At 31.6% G+C, this 12,772-nt stretch overlaps 2 protein-coding genes across 5 annotated transcripts in view; one reads left to right on the top strand and one right to left on the bottom strand.

Annotated features, from left to right (window-relative positions):
* The first annotated feature begins 102 nt into the window (after window positions 1–102).
* Window positions 103–9,267, top strand: LOC145972260 (fatty-acid amide hydrolase 2). Of its 2 annotated transcripts, XM_083100720.1 has the most exons (10): window positions 103–479; window positions 575–684; window positions 5,457–5,664; window positions 6,092–6,295; window positions 6,499–6,704; window positions 7,027–7,169; window positions 7,248–7,426; window positions 7,565–7,954; window positions 8,056–8,238; window positions 8,321–9,267. In XM_083100720.1, the coding sequence occupies exons 3-10, from the start codon at window positions 5,491–5,493 to the stop codon at window positions 8,417–8,419; spliced, it is 1,578 nt and encodes a 525-aa protein (XP_082956846.1). In that variant the 5' UTR covers window positions 103–479; window positions 575–684; window positions 5,457–5,490; the 3' UTR covers window positions 8,420–9,267. The 2 variants fall into 2 exon arrangements, with proteins under 2 accessions (XP_082956846.1, XP_082956844.1); XM_083100718.1 differs by lacking the exon at window positions 575–684 and having other exon boundaries at window positions 106–479.
* LOC145972261 (clavesin-2) overlaps window positions 8,686–12,772 on the bottom strand; it is a 19,901-nt gene continuing 15,814 nt past the window's right edge. For all 3 annotated transcript variants that reach the window (XM_083100722.1, XM_083100721.1, XM_083100723.1), the window contains exons 4-6: window positions 12,469–12,592; window positions 11,817–12,029; window positions 8,686–11,404 (exon numbers count right to left, since the gene is read on the bottom strand). In XM_083100722.1, coding sequence (XP_082956848.1) covers window positions 10,709–11,404; window positions 11,817–12,029; window positions 12,469–12,592 — 1,033 coding nt within the window. In that variant the 3' untranslated portion in view covers window positions 8,686–10,708. The remainder of the gene's footprint in view (window positions 11,405–11,816; window positions 12,030–12,468; window positions 12,593–12,772) is intronic.

Here is a 12,772-nt window from a genome sequence, read left to right as displayed (position 1 = left end):
CTAGTGCAGCAGTGCAACTAAAAAGAACAGATGTATCTCGCGCGAGACGAAACAGCGGGTCCAGTGGATCTTCAAGGCTGCTCCTGCCGTTCACGTCCGCTCGTCTCGCACCTATATTCACGCTGCGCGCAGCTGCTGGACTCGTGACAGTTCGGAACAGCTCGGGAGGCGTCGAGCCCGAGATCGGGAGTAAATCGCGCGGCGTATTCTACGTGGTAGCATATTCATATACGCATGTACACACATATATCTACGTATATATCGGTGAATACGGTGGGTGGATGGCTGTTCGTCGATGTCAGTGTGCTCGTCGCTCTTTGAAAGAAGCGAGTTGCGATCGCGGCGGCAGTCGACGTCTGTCTGGTGGTCGAAAATAAAAAAATCGCCGACACGGCTGAAGAAGGCGGACATAGAGCGAATTGCGCCGTGTAAACATCGTCCTTGTCGTCGATGACTCCTTCGAACCGCTCGCCCCATCGGTGAGTTCTTGTCGGCTCTCGCCTCTCGTATCCGCCCGGTCGGATCCACGCTGAATTAATCTCTCTCCTTGTGTCTAATTTTCCTTTCTCTTTAGCTGACGCGGCGCGTCAAAACGCGTAAGCGTCCTGCAAGCAACTATAAATCAGGTAGTTTATTCCTGCGAGAGATCATAGCGTCATAGCGGAGAGATTCGCCGTGAACGCGGTAAGATTCCTTCGGGATCGATTCATCAGTGGCTTATCGTACGTTGATATCTCGGACTAGGAGGAGATGGTCGTCTCGTGAGAACCGCGCGTGTTTCACGCTAACGGCTGCGAATTATAAATAACATCATCGGTTGAAACGGTCGGCTTCCGATGGAGCCTGTTAAAGAAGAACTGGACGGATCAGCTGTAAAAGTTAATAAATCTAATGCAAGATTCGTGAATTTGATATTGCACGAAGCGCTTTTAAAACGTAAAAGTAATTAATTTGTGCGAGTTAAGGTGAAGATTTGCTCTGTAGAATTAAAGTTTTCACTTTCGTGAATTTTTATGTCGTACAAGTTAAAGTCATGGTATAATCACTATGGAAAAATTAAGTTTCACATAAGATAATTATATAATATTTAAATTAGAATACGTGCGATTTTGAAAAATTATATTTTTTAATTAAATTATATTTTACAGAAAGAATCTTTACTTTAACTCACACACACATACATACGCAAAATAATGATTGATTTTTTATTATAAAAGACTAAAAGTGCGCAATGTCAAATTCATCAACCTCGAAATAAATTTTGATGTAACTGATCCATCCATCAGTTCCTCCTTAATTATTCGCGGTGTATTTCAGAAACGGGTCGCTTTCCTTGACAATCCCTTGATGATTGCGAGAGAAAGAAAGAAAGCGAGTTCCAAGTTAAGTGAATGTCAACGACTGATATATGACTACAAGTTAAATAGCTTTTCCGGTCGGCGAAATTCCTGCGATCGATCAGATCGCAGATATAACATATACATATTTCTGGGAATCGATTCCACGACATAACACACACACACACATATTTCCGAAGACCGACACCGACACATACTTCGACGTATTCGAGAATCGATCACAAATAAAAAAAAAAGTACACTAGTGTCACGGGACGTTTGCGTGCACGTAACATAATTCTTTTATATTTTTGTCCCGGTAGTATCTTAACCACTTCTGACCTGCGCTTTTGATATTCGATAATCTCGAGTAATTAATTCGATAATCTCGAATAATTAATTCCTGGCTAATTATTGATTCACTGCCCCGCGCCCTCCTCCCATCCTCACGCATTACAGTTCCTGCCAAGCGAAGGAAAAATGAATTATTAATCGAATACAATCCATATACATGTCGATTATACAGGGTGTTCAAAAAGTCCCGGACCGGTTGAATATTACATAAACTATGCACTTTAGAAAGAAATGTTTCAGACAAAAGTTGTATGGCTTGAAGGGGGCCATAAGATGGCGTCATTGGTTTGACCTTGAAAAGTCGTTTGAAGGTCACGTGAAGGTCACCTTCAATTTCTTAAATGGAATCCCCTATTTTTTGTTACTTATTCTTGTAGCTTATTTCGAGAGCTTTCCAAAACACTATAATAAAGTATTTCTTCATTGAGTACTTTTCGAGTTATGAGGCTTGAAATAATTTCTTAATTTTACATAAACCATAAAATATCTAGTAAAATATTCATTTTTCGATTATCTTACCTTAATACTTTTATGTACAAAATAATGAGAGGAATCAATTGGTGTAAAGAAAACACATAGTTATTTTTAAGAAAAAATATGTAATTGTTAATTGCAAATTACATATTTTTTCTTCGAAACAACTATGTTTTTTCTTTACACCAATTGATTCCTCTTATTATTTTGTACATAAAAGTATTAAGGTAAGATAATCGAAAAATGAATATTTTACTAGATATTTTATGGTTTATGTAAAATTAAGAAATTATTTCAAGCCTCATAACTCGAAAAGTACTCAATGAAGAAATACTTTATTATAGTGTTTTGGAAAGCTCTCGAAATAAGCTACAAGAATAAGTAACAAAAAATAGGGGATTCCATTTAAGAAATTGAAGGTGACCTTCACGTGACCTTCAAACGACTTTTCAAGGTCAAACCAATGACGCCATCTTATGGCCCCCTTCAAGCCATACAACTTTTGTCTGAAACATTTCTTTCTAAAGTGCATAGTATTACATAGTGTACATTTATGTAATATTCAACCGGTCCGGGACTTTTTGAACACCCTGTATAATCATATACAATGATAAAAAGATGATTATTTATGGAGCAAGGTTTTGTCATGTTTATATATCGCTTTATTTCGCTCGCTAGGAGTCTATTTTTCTGGTATAATCAAGTATTAATAATTCATGATTCTGTTTAAATATTACGCATCAATGCAAATTTGGCTCTTCAAGAGATCTGTCAATTGTAAAAATATTAAAAGAACTTTTTTTAAGTGTAATGCAAATTATGCAGCAATGAATAAACTTTAAATTTGCGAGTCCTAATCAACAGGAAGTTTATATCATCGACTGACTTAATTAACAGTAACACACGGTTTATAATGACTATGAGTTAATACATGTAACGTGTGTACATATTTTTTCAGAATACAGTTCTATCGATTATAATACAATAATACAGATTCGTCGAAATGCTCTGAATACATTGTTCGAAATGTGTGTGTGTACGTCTTTAATAAGATACTATTGAATTTTATGCTCGCACTTGCCCTACACTACTGCATTTCAATCGTATTATCTTTATTCGTGTACGTGGTAATACTTTAATCGTCTATCTCGAGTGATTGCAAAATAACCTCGTACCGAGAAGCATTTTGTGTCATTTAAAGCATTTAAGGTTTTATTTATCAGCATTTAAAGTATATATAACAGTCAAACACATGCGAGTAACGTACAATTTATAAATATAATTTAGAGATCACTACTGGAAAATAAGGAAATAAATCTAATTAGTCGTTTAATTTTGTTCCAAAATATAAAAAATACATTTATATAAACCTCATATTTTTATATGATATTAAATATATCTTGATCATGACAATAATAAATCTAATATTAAATATATCCTGAACTATATAATTTATTATATATATTCTGACATTAAATATTAATTTCATTATATTAACATTACACAAGAATTATATATTAAAAGTAATCAATTTGCAATTTGATCTCTTCAAAGAAAAATTAATTAAGAATTTATAATAATTTATTATAATTTTTCACTAATGTAACAAGCAAAATTATATTACATTTTTAGTCTATCTAGTTTGAGTCTGAGTTTTTATATTAAATTATTATTGTGAAATATTATGTGAAAACTTGTACTTTTAAAGTTTGAGTCTCAAAGTCTCTTTATCTTTCAATGTTAAATATAATAATGTTATATCATTAAAATCTTAACAATTATGTGTGAATGAAGGCAAATTGTGTGTGAAAAATTTAACTGTAGACGCAAAAGTACATACAGTTGTCCTGTTAATTTTGTTATTTGTAAAGCTGTTTAAAGCGTATTGTTCTGTCAACCTTGATACGTAATTTCCCGATTACATCATTAATGGTTATTCACTGTGACAAGTGCGTAAGCGTGTTGTTGAATCTTAGCTCTTGGATCAATCTAGCTAGGAATATTAATGGGATTTTTCTTGCACTGATTATGCGTCTCGTTTCTTACTTATTATGACCATTTATTTATCACCAACGTATCGGTTAAATCATTATTGTAAAGTGTGACAAGACGTAATCGCAAATGATATATTGTGCAATTTACTATTGTATCGTTATTCCTTATTACAAAACTATAGACCTATTCAGCGAAGTTTTACTAAATCGGTCAACCTTTGTTTTTTATAATGTTTTCTTTTTATAATAAAAAGATATTAGAGAACATCAGTTATTTTTCTTTAACATAATATAGACCTATTCAGCGAAGTTTTACTACATCGGTCAACCTTGCACTTTGATCCATAATTTTGTTTTTTATGTTTTCTTTTTATAATAAAAAAATATTAAAGAACATCAGTTATTTTTCTTTAACATAATATGTTCTATAAAATGTAGAATTAGAAAATAAATTATATATATAAAATATATATGTAGAATTTACACAATATGATAACACAATATGATAATACAACATTGATACACAATATGATAATTTTATAATGTTTTATAATTCTCATCTTTTTTTTTATACATCATATTTATGATTAAACACGAAGTAATAAAAAATTAATCTTTTTTTTTATCTTAATATCTTTCCTATCGCAATCTATTTTAATTACGACAAATGTATGCTTTAATTTAATAATAAATTTAATAGTAAATTCGTTAAGAGAATTGAAGACATTGTATTTTATAATGTTAGATAATATATGAAAACATAGATGATATGTAATTTATACGAATGATATATATATGCAAATGCATAGAGAAACATAAATTAAAAATTTTAATTATATCGCGATCAAATATACTCACATATTATCTTGTGCACACATCGAGATAATCTCATTTCAAACACATAACGAGAGAAATTTATTAATAAAGTTTAATTTATAATGAATTTTATTATTATATTTACGAAATTAAATTTAGGAAAAAGGAATTTTTACAATTGATGTAAAATGTATTTAAAAATTGCTCTTTTTAAAATCTTTAAATGCGTTTTACGTGTCATTCTTTTAAAATGCATTTAAAAATATCTCTTAAAGAATGCGGTTAAACTGCTTTTAAAAATGTAGTTTGGAACTGCATTTTAATTAAAACTCACATGTATTTCGACTAACTTGTATCTGACGCATTTATAACAAAAAGATATCTCTGAGTATATAATTATTTTAATAGTATGCTCGGTACGCAATATGAATGCATTAGAAAGAATAATGAGAAGCACGGATTAAACTTTTTCTCTTTACAGGTGAATATCAATTGAAGAGCAAACGCGTGGCAAGATGCAAATTCGGCAATTGCTGAACGTGTTCCATCGCTTTCTGGAACTGATCGTGAGAGGAATATTACTATTAATTGCATACATCAGCGGACCGGCAAAATCTCAACCACCTATCAAAGATTTAACTCTCTTACACAGCGCGACTACTTTAGCGTTAAAAATTCGAAATAAACAAGTAAGTCTCTTTTTATCCTTAAACTCTTTGCTGAATCTTTTTTTCGATAATTCTCAATAGTTTATTTCTGTTTCAAATCATTCTTCATAGATTTTAATCTATTTCCTGTTTCAAATCGTCTAATGACAAAAGAAAGACAAAATCTATTTCATTACATAACTAATAGCATTATAATATCTAAATTTATATATATGTATAATAAATATAATAAAAATATAATATAAATTCCAAATCATACAACGATTCCTATAAATATATTATATTTTCTATCTTTTTGTTTCGTTAATTATTTTATATATATAAAACAACCTTCTTCCTTCTTTGGTCCTTATCACAATAAAAATATCTAATTCTTATCATCCACTTATATGATACATTCGTTTATTATACCGACTAAGTTGATCACGCAACTGCTTATCATTTACAGTTAACTTCGGAGGAAGTGATATCTTCATATATAGAAAGAATAAAAGAAATTCAACCGATACTCAACTGTATAGTCGCAGAACGTTTTGAGGAAGCTCTTGAGGAAGCGAGAAAATGCGACGAATTATTGAAATCTCAGGACGCTCCGTCCGCAGATTTGTTGGCCAAAGAGAAACCATTGTTTGGTGTACCTTTTACTACCAAGGTAATTTTTATATTTTCATCAATTTTCAATTTCATTAGCTAATAGAAAGATATAATAAAGAGATTAATGATAACGATTTGGTTTTTGCTCTTCATATCATCTATATTAATATCATAAAATTGTGCGATTATAATCTAAGAAGGAAAATTTCAATTATTATAATTTTTCAATTACTTTACGACTTTTCAATTATTATATCGCAGGACTGTATCAGGATGGCGAACATGCGACAGACAGCTGGCCTAGTTATACGAAAGAACATTGTTGCTGATAGAGATGCAGAAGCGATAAAATTAATGAGGTCAGCTGGAGCTATACCTCTGGCATTGACAAATGTTTCAGAATTGGCAATGTGGTGGGAAAGCAGTAACTGTCTGTTTGGTACCACCAAGAATCCCTACAATACGAGGTACGACATAACATTATCGGTATAATATATAGGGTATGTGACAATATTCATTAAAGTTTATTAAATTATTTATCAAAATTTTAAATTATTGAAAAGATACGCTCGAACGAATCAGTTTTATTAGTAGACGTTATAACGATTGATAGTATAAAATTAACTATTGCATTTCAATTTAATGTTCAATATGTATGTTAATAGATATAATCCACGATATAATCCAATTTTCAATATTTTGCTTTAAATTTAAGTGTATAACAAAAATTGTGATCGACAATATTTTCTATTCTCCTTTACGACTTTTTTCATTATAATTCACTTTCAGACACATTGTAGGCGGTTCTTCGGGTGGCGAAGGTTGCATACAAGCAGCAGCCGGATCGCCGCTTGGAATTGGCTCAGATATTGGCGGCTCTATTCGTATGCCGGCATTTTTTAATGGAATTTTTGGCCATAAACCGTCTAAGGGTGAGGAAAATTGAAAATTTGACTAATGTGCATGTTTCTTATTATCGACTTCTCACGAAAATATCATTTTTATTATAGGAATAGTCTCTAATGATGGTCAATATCCTAGTGCACACAGTGATGACCAAGATCAATTACTCGCCATTGGACCAATGTGTAGATACGCGCAAGATATTACATTAACTCTTAAGATACTCGCAAATAAGAATGTCGACCTACTGAAGCTGGATCAAAAAGTGGATATCTCACAAATCAAGGCAAATTGATTTAACATTCCATAGTTAACTTCTCTTTAACCTAATGTTACTTTATACATGTATGCTTTTGCAAGGAAAAACAAGGTTAATAAGTTTATCGTATAATAAACATGAAACGATGTTTCTGTACGGATTTAGATTTATTATATGGAGGACGACGGCGGTCAATATCTAATTTCCCCCGTGGACCCAGAAATAAAGGATGCAATGAGAAGAATATTGAAGTATTTTGAGAAGGCGCACAAAATTAAAGCTACAAAATTGTCTATAAAGAAATTAAAAAAGGGAATAGCTCTCTGGATGGCAAATATGACAGCCAAAGATGATAAGGACTTTTCATACGAGTTAACCAATAGGAAAGGCCACATCAATATTTGCTGGGAATTCGTTAAGTGGATGCTATTTATGAGCGATCACACCTTGGTTGCTCTTCTCACTGTCGCATTCGAAAAATTCGGCATCAAATATGGAAGTGAAGAACACAGTCGACTTATGCAACAAAGTAAAGATCTCCGTCAGGAGTTTAAGGTGCAGTTCTTTAAAGAGAAATTTATATATAATATGAATTGTTTGAATGCTACCATATTATTTGCAATATTATTTTTTATAACACTTTTTCTGTTTCTCAGGATATTTTGGGAGAAGATGGTGTGTTTTTGTATCCAACCCATCCAACTGCAGCTCCAATGCATTACGAACCGTTGATCAAACCGTTCAATTTTTCTTACACTGCAATAATTAATGTGTTAGGCCTACCAGCTACAGCTTGTCCATTAGGCTTAAATAAACAAGGGCTTCCCATTGGCATACAGGTGCATATTGCGTTGCATGATATTTTTACATAAAATTATAAAGATATCACGTTTTAAATAACATATTTTTTTAATCACACAGGTCGTAGCGGGACTTCACCAAGATCGTTTGACACTTGCTGTTGCAGAAGAATTGGAACGAGGTTTCGGAGGCTGGGTACCTCCGGCAATAGTAGCTTAACGTCAATACTATCATAGACAATAATTCAATGAATGAATGGCATACACATAAAGCCTCATCTTACCAAACCCTGCCATCTTTTTCTTGTAAAGTATTGTGAACTATTTATATCAAAGATTTTCATATGTGTGCGAATACATTATCAAGATAAAGTACAAACATATATATATGAAGATATTATTATATATTTGACATTTATTATATATATATGTATATGCATTTAATATAAAATGTATAATTTGTCACATTACTTGATATTTTGTAAGTTTCATGATACAGAGTACACGATACATTATTATTAATGCATTTATGAAGTTCCAAGAAAATATTTGTATTATATCTCTAAATATGAGAATTGTATTCTTTTTCAATTTTGTGACCAATTGTTGATTAGGATTCCTTGATATAATATAATGATTAATGTTGCGATCAATATTCACATAGCCAATTATACTGATATTGAGACAGTATTATAATTTGACAGTATTATATTTTGATATAAAATTGGAATGCCATCGTGTATGTGCACTCTTACATGAAAAAAAAAACCTGAATTTTTTCTCAAATATATACGACAAAATAATTGTATATAATATTCACAATTATATATGTTAAATTACAATATATTTATACATACCTCATAGATTTCTACATGGAATTTTCTATTTTCATACGTGATATATGTAAACTCAGATGGTAGGAGGATGCTTTTGGTGATGATATAAGACGTTCAATGTTATTTAAAACATGTATTGATATGTTGAAAATTTATATATATATATATATATATATATATATATATTTATACATATATTTTATCTACCAAGAAATAAATTTTTATTATATTATTTTATTTTTCATAATTATATTCTTATCTATATCCATCGATTCCTTTTTCCATTACTCTGCCATATATGTTGACACATGTAAACTATTTATTAATATAAATATTTCCACAAAAATATGCATATTGAGAGATACCTTTCAAAAAATTAATTAAGTACTTTTATAATTTGTCGATATAATATAAAACAAAATATTGTCGCGCGTTTAAAATGTTATTTTAGTTAATATTTCGCGCGCGCGCGCGTGTGTGTATGTATGTGTTATATCACGTCAAAAATTTATAATACACTTACAGATTTATAATATACTTGTAGTGCATATCAAATCATATTTTAAGAATATTTTTGATTTACTAATTTTAATAAATATTTTATTGTGGAATACACTACACACATATATACATACATACATGTATATTTAAAATGCAAATATGAAAAAGATTTATTAATGAGATACGCAATCATATTGGAAGAACAAGTTTCAATAGTTTCTTTGAAATAGTTCGAACTAAGAAAATTTTATTTTAATTTATAAATATCTAATGACTGTCTCTCTTTATATTTTTAAAAAATATAGGTAACATTGTGTATCAGAGATATTTTTGTTGCTAAATTTCAAATACAATTTCAATGGAATTACGAAATTATATTTGTAAATTTGTATGACATGCGCGTGATTTATAAAATCATATTCAATTCTTATTTATTTTTCAATTCATTTATGTTTCACTCTCAATCAAGTTGAAAAAATAGTCATTTTTCGAAACACACACTTCTATTTTTATACTTCAAAATGTAGAAATAATATATGTATATATTGAGAATAGATACATATTGTTTTTGTTATAATTTCTCTGATACCAATTAAATTATCTTAGAACGAGACAGTAATGGAAAGTGAGAACTATTTTTATGTAATTTAAACTGATCCCCCCTCCCCACATTCAACAATTGCCAACAATTAAACACGTTTAATAACGATAATAAATTGGAAGCTGAATATGTTTTCCCTCTATCTTTTATTCTACTCTAACTTAAAAAATGTATTTAATATATTTTTAAATATAAAATTTTAAAAAATTCTAAAGATGCATGAAAACTGGAGGACTTTTCACAGCGCTTTTAATTAATACTCACTTTTAATAATATGTCAAGATCAATATAAAAAATTTTAATATAATTTTATATAAAAATTATATTTTATATAAAATTATATTTTATATAAAAATTTTATATATCGATTTTATGTTTCAGCAAAAGGAACAAGAAAAAAAGCACCGCACCAAATTACATTCTAGTCTATAAGGAAATCCGTTGCTATTATTAATAAAATTACGCTATCCCGAGACTATTCGAGACTGTTATCTATTCGTATCATTTATAAAAAAAGAGAAGATAGACCTACCTATCAGTAAGCAATACCCGGTTGTACAGGAGATCAGCGTTACGTTATGAGATTCGTTTTTTCTGACGGTGCCTCACTATTACTAGTGATGATGAGGGCCTTTCCTTCTAATCTATTATCTAACGAATTATTCTTGCTGCTCTCGCTGCCCGATCTGCTGGGAATCATCTCGAACTCGTTCAAGTTGATCTCCGGGTCGAGAAACGCCAGGTCATCCCTTAACTGATCCGTTCTGTCGTCGAAATTATGTCTCTCGTTTCCATTACTGTCTCGTTCCAGTACCGATAGTTCTTCAGTATTATTCTCGCCGTTTTTCGTCGTAAACTTCGTCGTTTCTCTCTGTTCGTCCGATTGCTTATTTATTACGTTTAATTCTACATCCGTTTGCGTTTTTTCGGAAGAAAGTTTCGCTTGATTGTTCAAGAGCGTTTTATCCACATTCGTCAAGACAGTCGAGCCGTCGCTCCTCAGATGGTTTCCGTTTGCGGTTTTTGACCCGTTGGTCTGTTTTTGTACGCGCATACTCTGATCAGCGGGCTGCTCTTTTCCCTTTTTGGTGGCCGTGGCGGCGGCTGCGGCGGCGGCGAGCTCGGCCTCTTTCATCGCCAAGTGGATGACCGGCTCGGCCCATAATCCCGGGTTGAAGGCTGGTCCCGTTCCACCGAGCTCCGCCGGCAAGATGTCCGTTGGCAGGTGCTCGTGGAGCGTGCTGAGATTGTTGCCGTGCAGATAGATCTGCAAATAAAAAGACGAACGTTAACGGCTTTTCTTGATGTATGTACTTGACAGTTATCTGAGGCGCCTGAGCAATGATAATTTGTATAGCATCTTATACATCGAAGATATCGATTTTTACAGACTCTTATTTTATGACATTTGTTTCAGATTATGTATGCTTATTTACGTGCACATTAAATGATAGAGATTAATTTTTATTATATTTTAAATATTTCTTGGATGGGATAAAAAAGTATAATTAAAATTAAATTTTCAAGTCCAATTTTTGTTACGATAGATACCATTAAAATATAAAATTTTACCTATATAATTGAATTACATTTCGTGTGCATTGAAATATAATCACGCAATGTATCCTGGCAATTTATTCGTGTACATAATGCGATGAATCATCTGCATCGCGTCTCACCTTATTTCGCGTTTTCTCATCCAGAAATGGCTTCACCAGAGCCAGAGTCGCCTGGACGTACAGGGGCGCTGAAAGGAAGTGTATCGCTTTGAATCGGGCAGGAAATCGCCCACGTAGAGCAGCTATTAGGTTTCGCAAAGCCGCTGCACCCAGCGCGCTACCCTGCCGTAACGAGAATCCGCTCCAGTCTACCACAACGACGAAACCACATTGCTGGAAAAAAATACAAGTCATCGTTCAGGAGACATGTGATAATTCCAGTTACAAATAAACATTTTGTCTAGACCGGACGTAGAAATTGAATGAAACTGCAGTTTCAAAACACTTTGTAAAATATAAATTACCGTCAAAGCATTGAAACTCGATATATGCGTATATATGTATTTTTTATATTGATATATTTTATAGAATATATATTTTTATAGTTCAATATGTGTATGTGTGATTTTCTTATAAAACACACAGAGTGTAAATAAATAGCTTTGCAACTTTTAAATATATAACAAATATTTCGTAACCATAAATTTTTAATAAGCGATAAATCTTTCGTAAAAGCCATCGATCTTTAATAAAAATAAGAGATTAGTAATATAAATAATTTGTGAAATCCATGGAATAAAAATTAATTGTTAGTGACGTAAGTGACTTGCACCTGATTTCGGGGGTCCTGAATAAGTATTTCCAGAACTAAGAAGATAGCTCGTTGAACGGACAATGCGGGCACGGCTATGGGATCCCATTGCGATGCTAAAATAACCAGCACGCATCTGCCTTTCCTACATTGATTCATAATAAAATAAAAAATAATGCATAAAATCAGAAGATAATTGAAAAATATAAGTATCATAAATAAACAGCTGTTTATCCGAATCATAATAATAATTAAAAAAATAAGATTTTGTTTCTCCATATCTCTGTTATCTTAAATCTCAATTTATCAGGCATACTTTTTATTT

This window comes from Camponotus vicinus, unplaced genomic scaffold (genome assembly GCF_025532165.1).
Source record: "Camponotus vicinus isolate PSW18456_S1 unplaced genomic scaffold, iyCamVici1.0 SCAF_5, whole genome shotgun sequence".
Taxonomy (NCBI): Eukaryota; Metazoa; Arthropoda; class Insecta; order Hymenoptera; family Formicidae; genus Camponotus; species Camponotus vicinus.
Note: the sequence above shows the minus strand (reverse complement) of the source record. Positions and strands in the feature narration are given on the sequence as shown.

Excerpts from the sequence above, each read along its gene's own strand:
- LOC145972260 (XM_083100720.1), top strand. The coding sequence starts at position 5,491 with ATGCAAATTCGGCAATTGCTGAACGTGTTCCATCGCTTTCTGGAACTG. Across the intron at positions 7,955-8,055 it reads ATCTCCGTCAGGAGTTTAAG|GATATTTTGGGAGAAGATGG; the intron begins GTGCAGTTCTTT and ends TCTGTTTCTCAG. Across the intron at positions 8,239-8,320 it reads GGCTTCCCATTGGCATACAG|GTCGTAGCGGGACTTCACCA; the intron begins GTGCATATTGCG and ends TTAATCACACAG.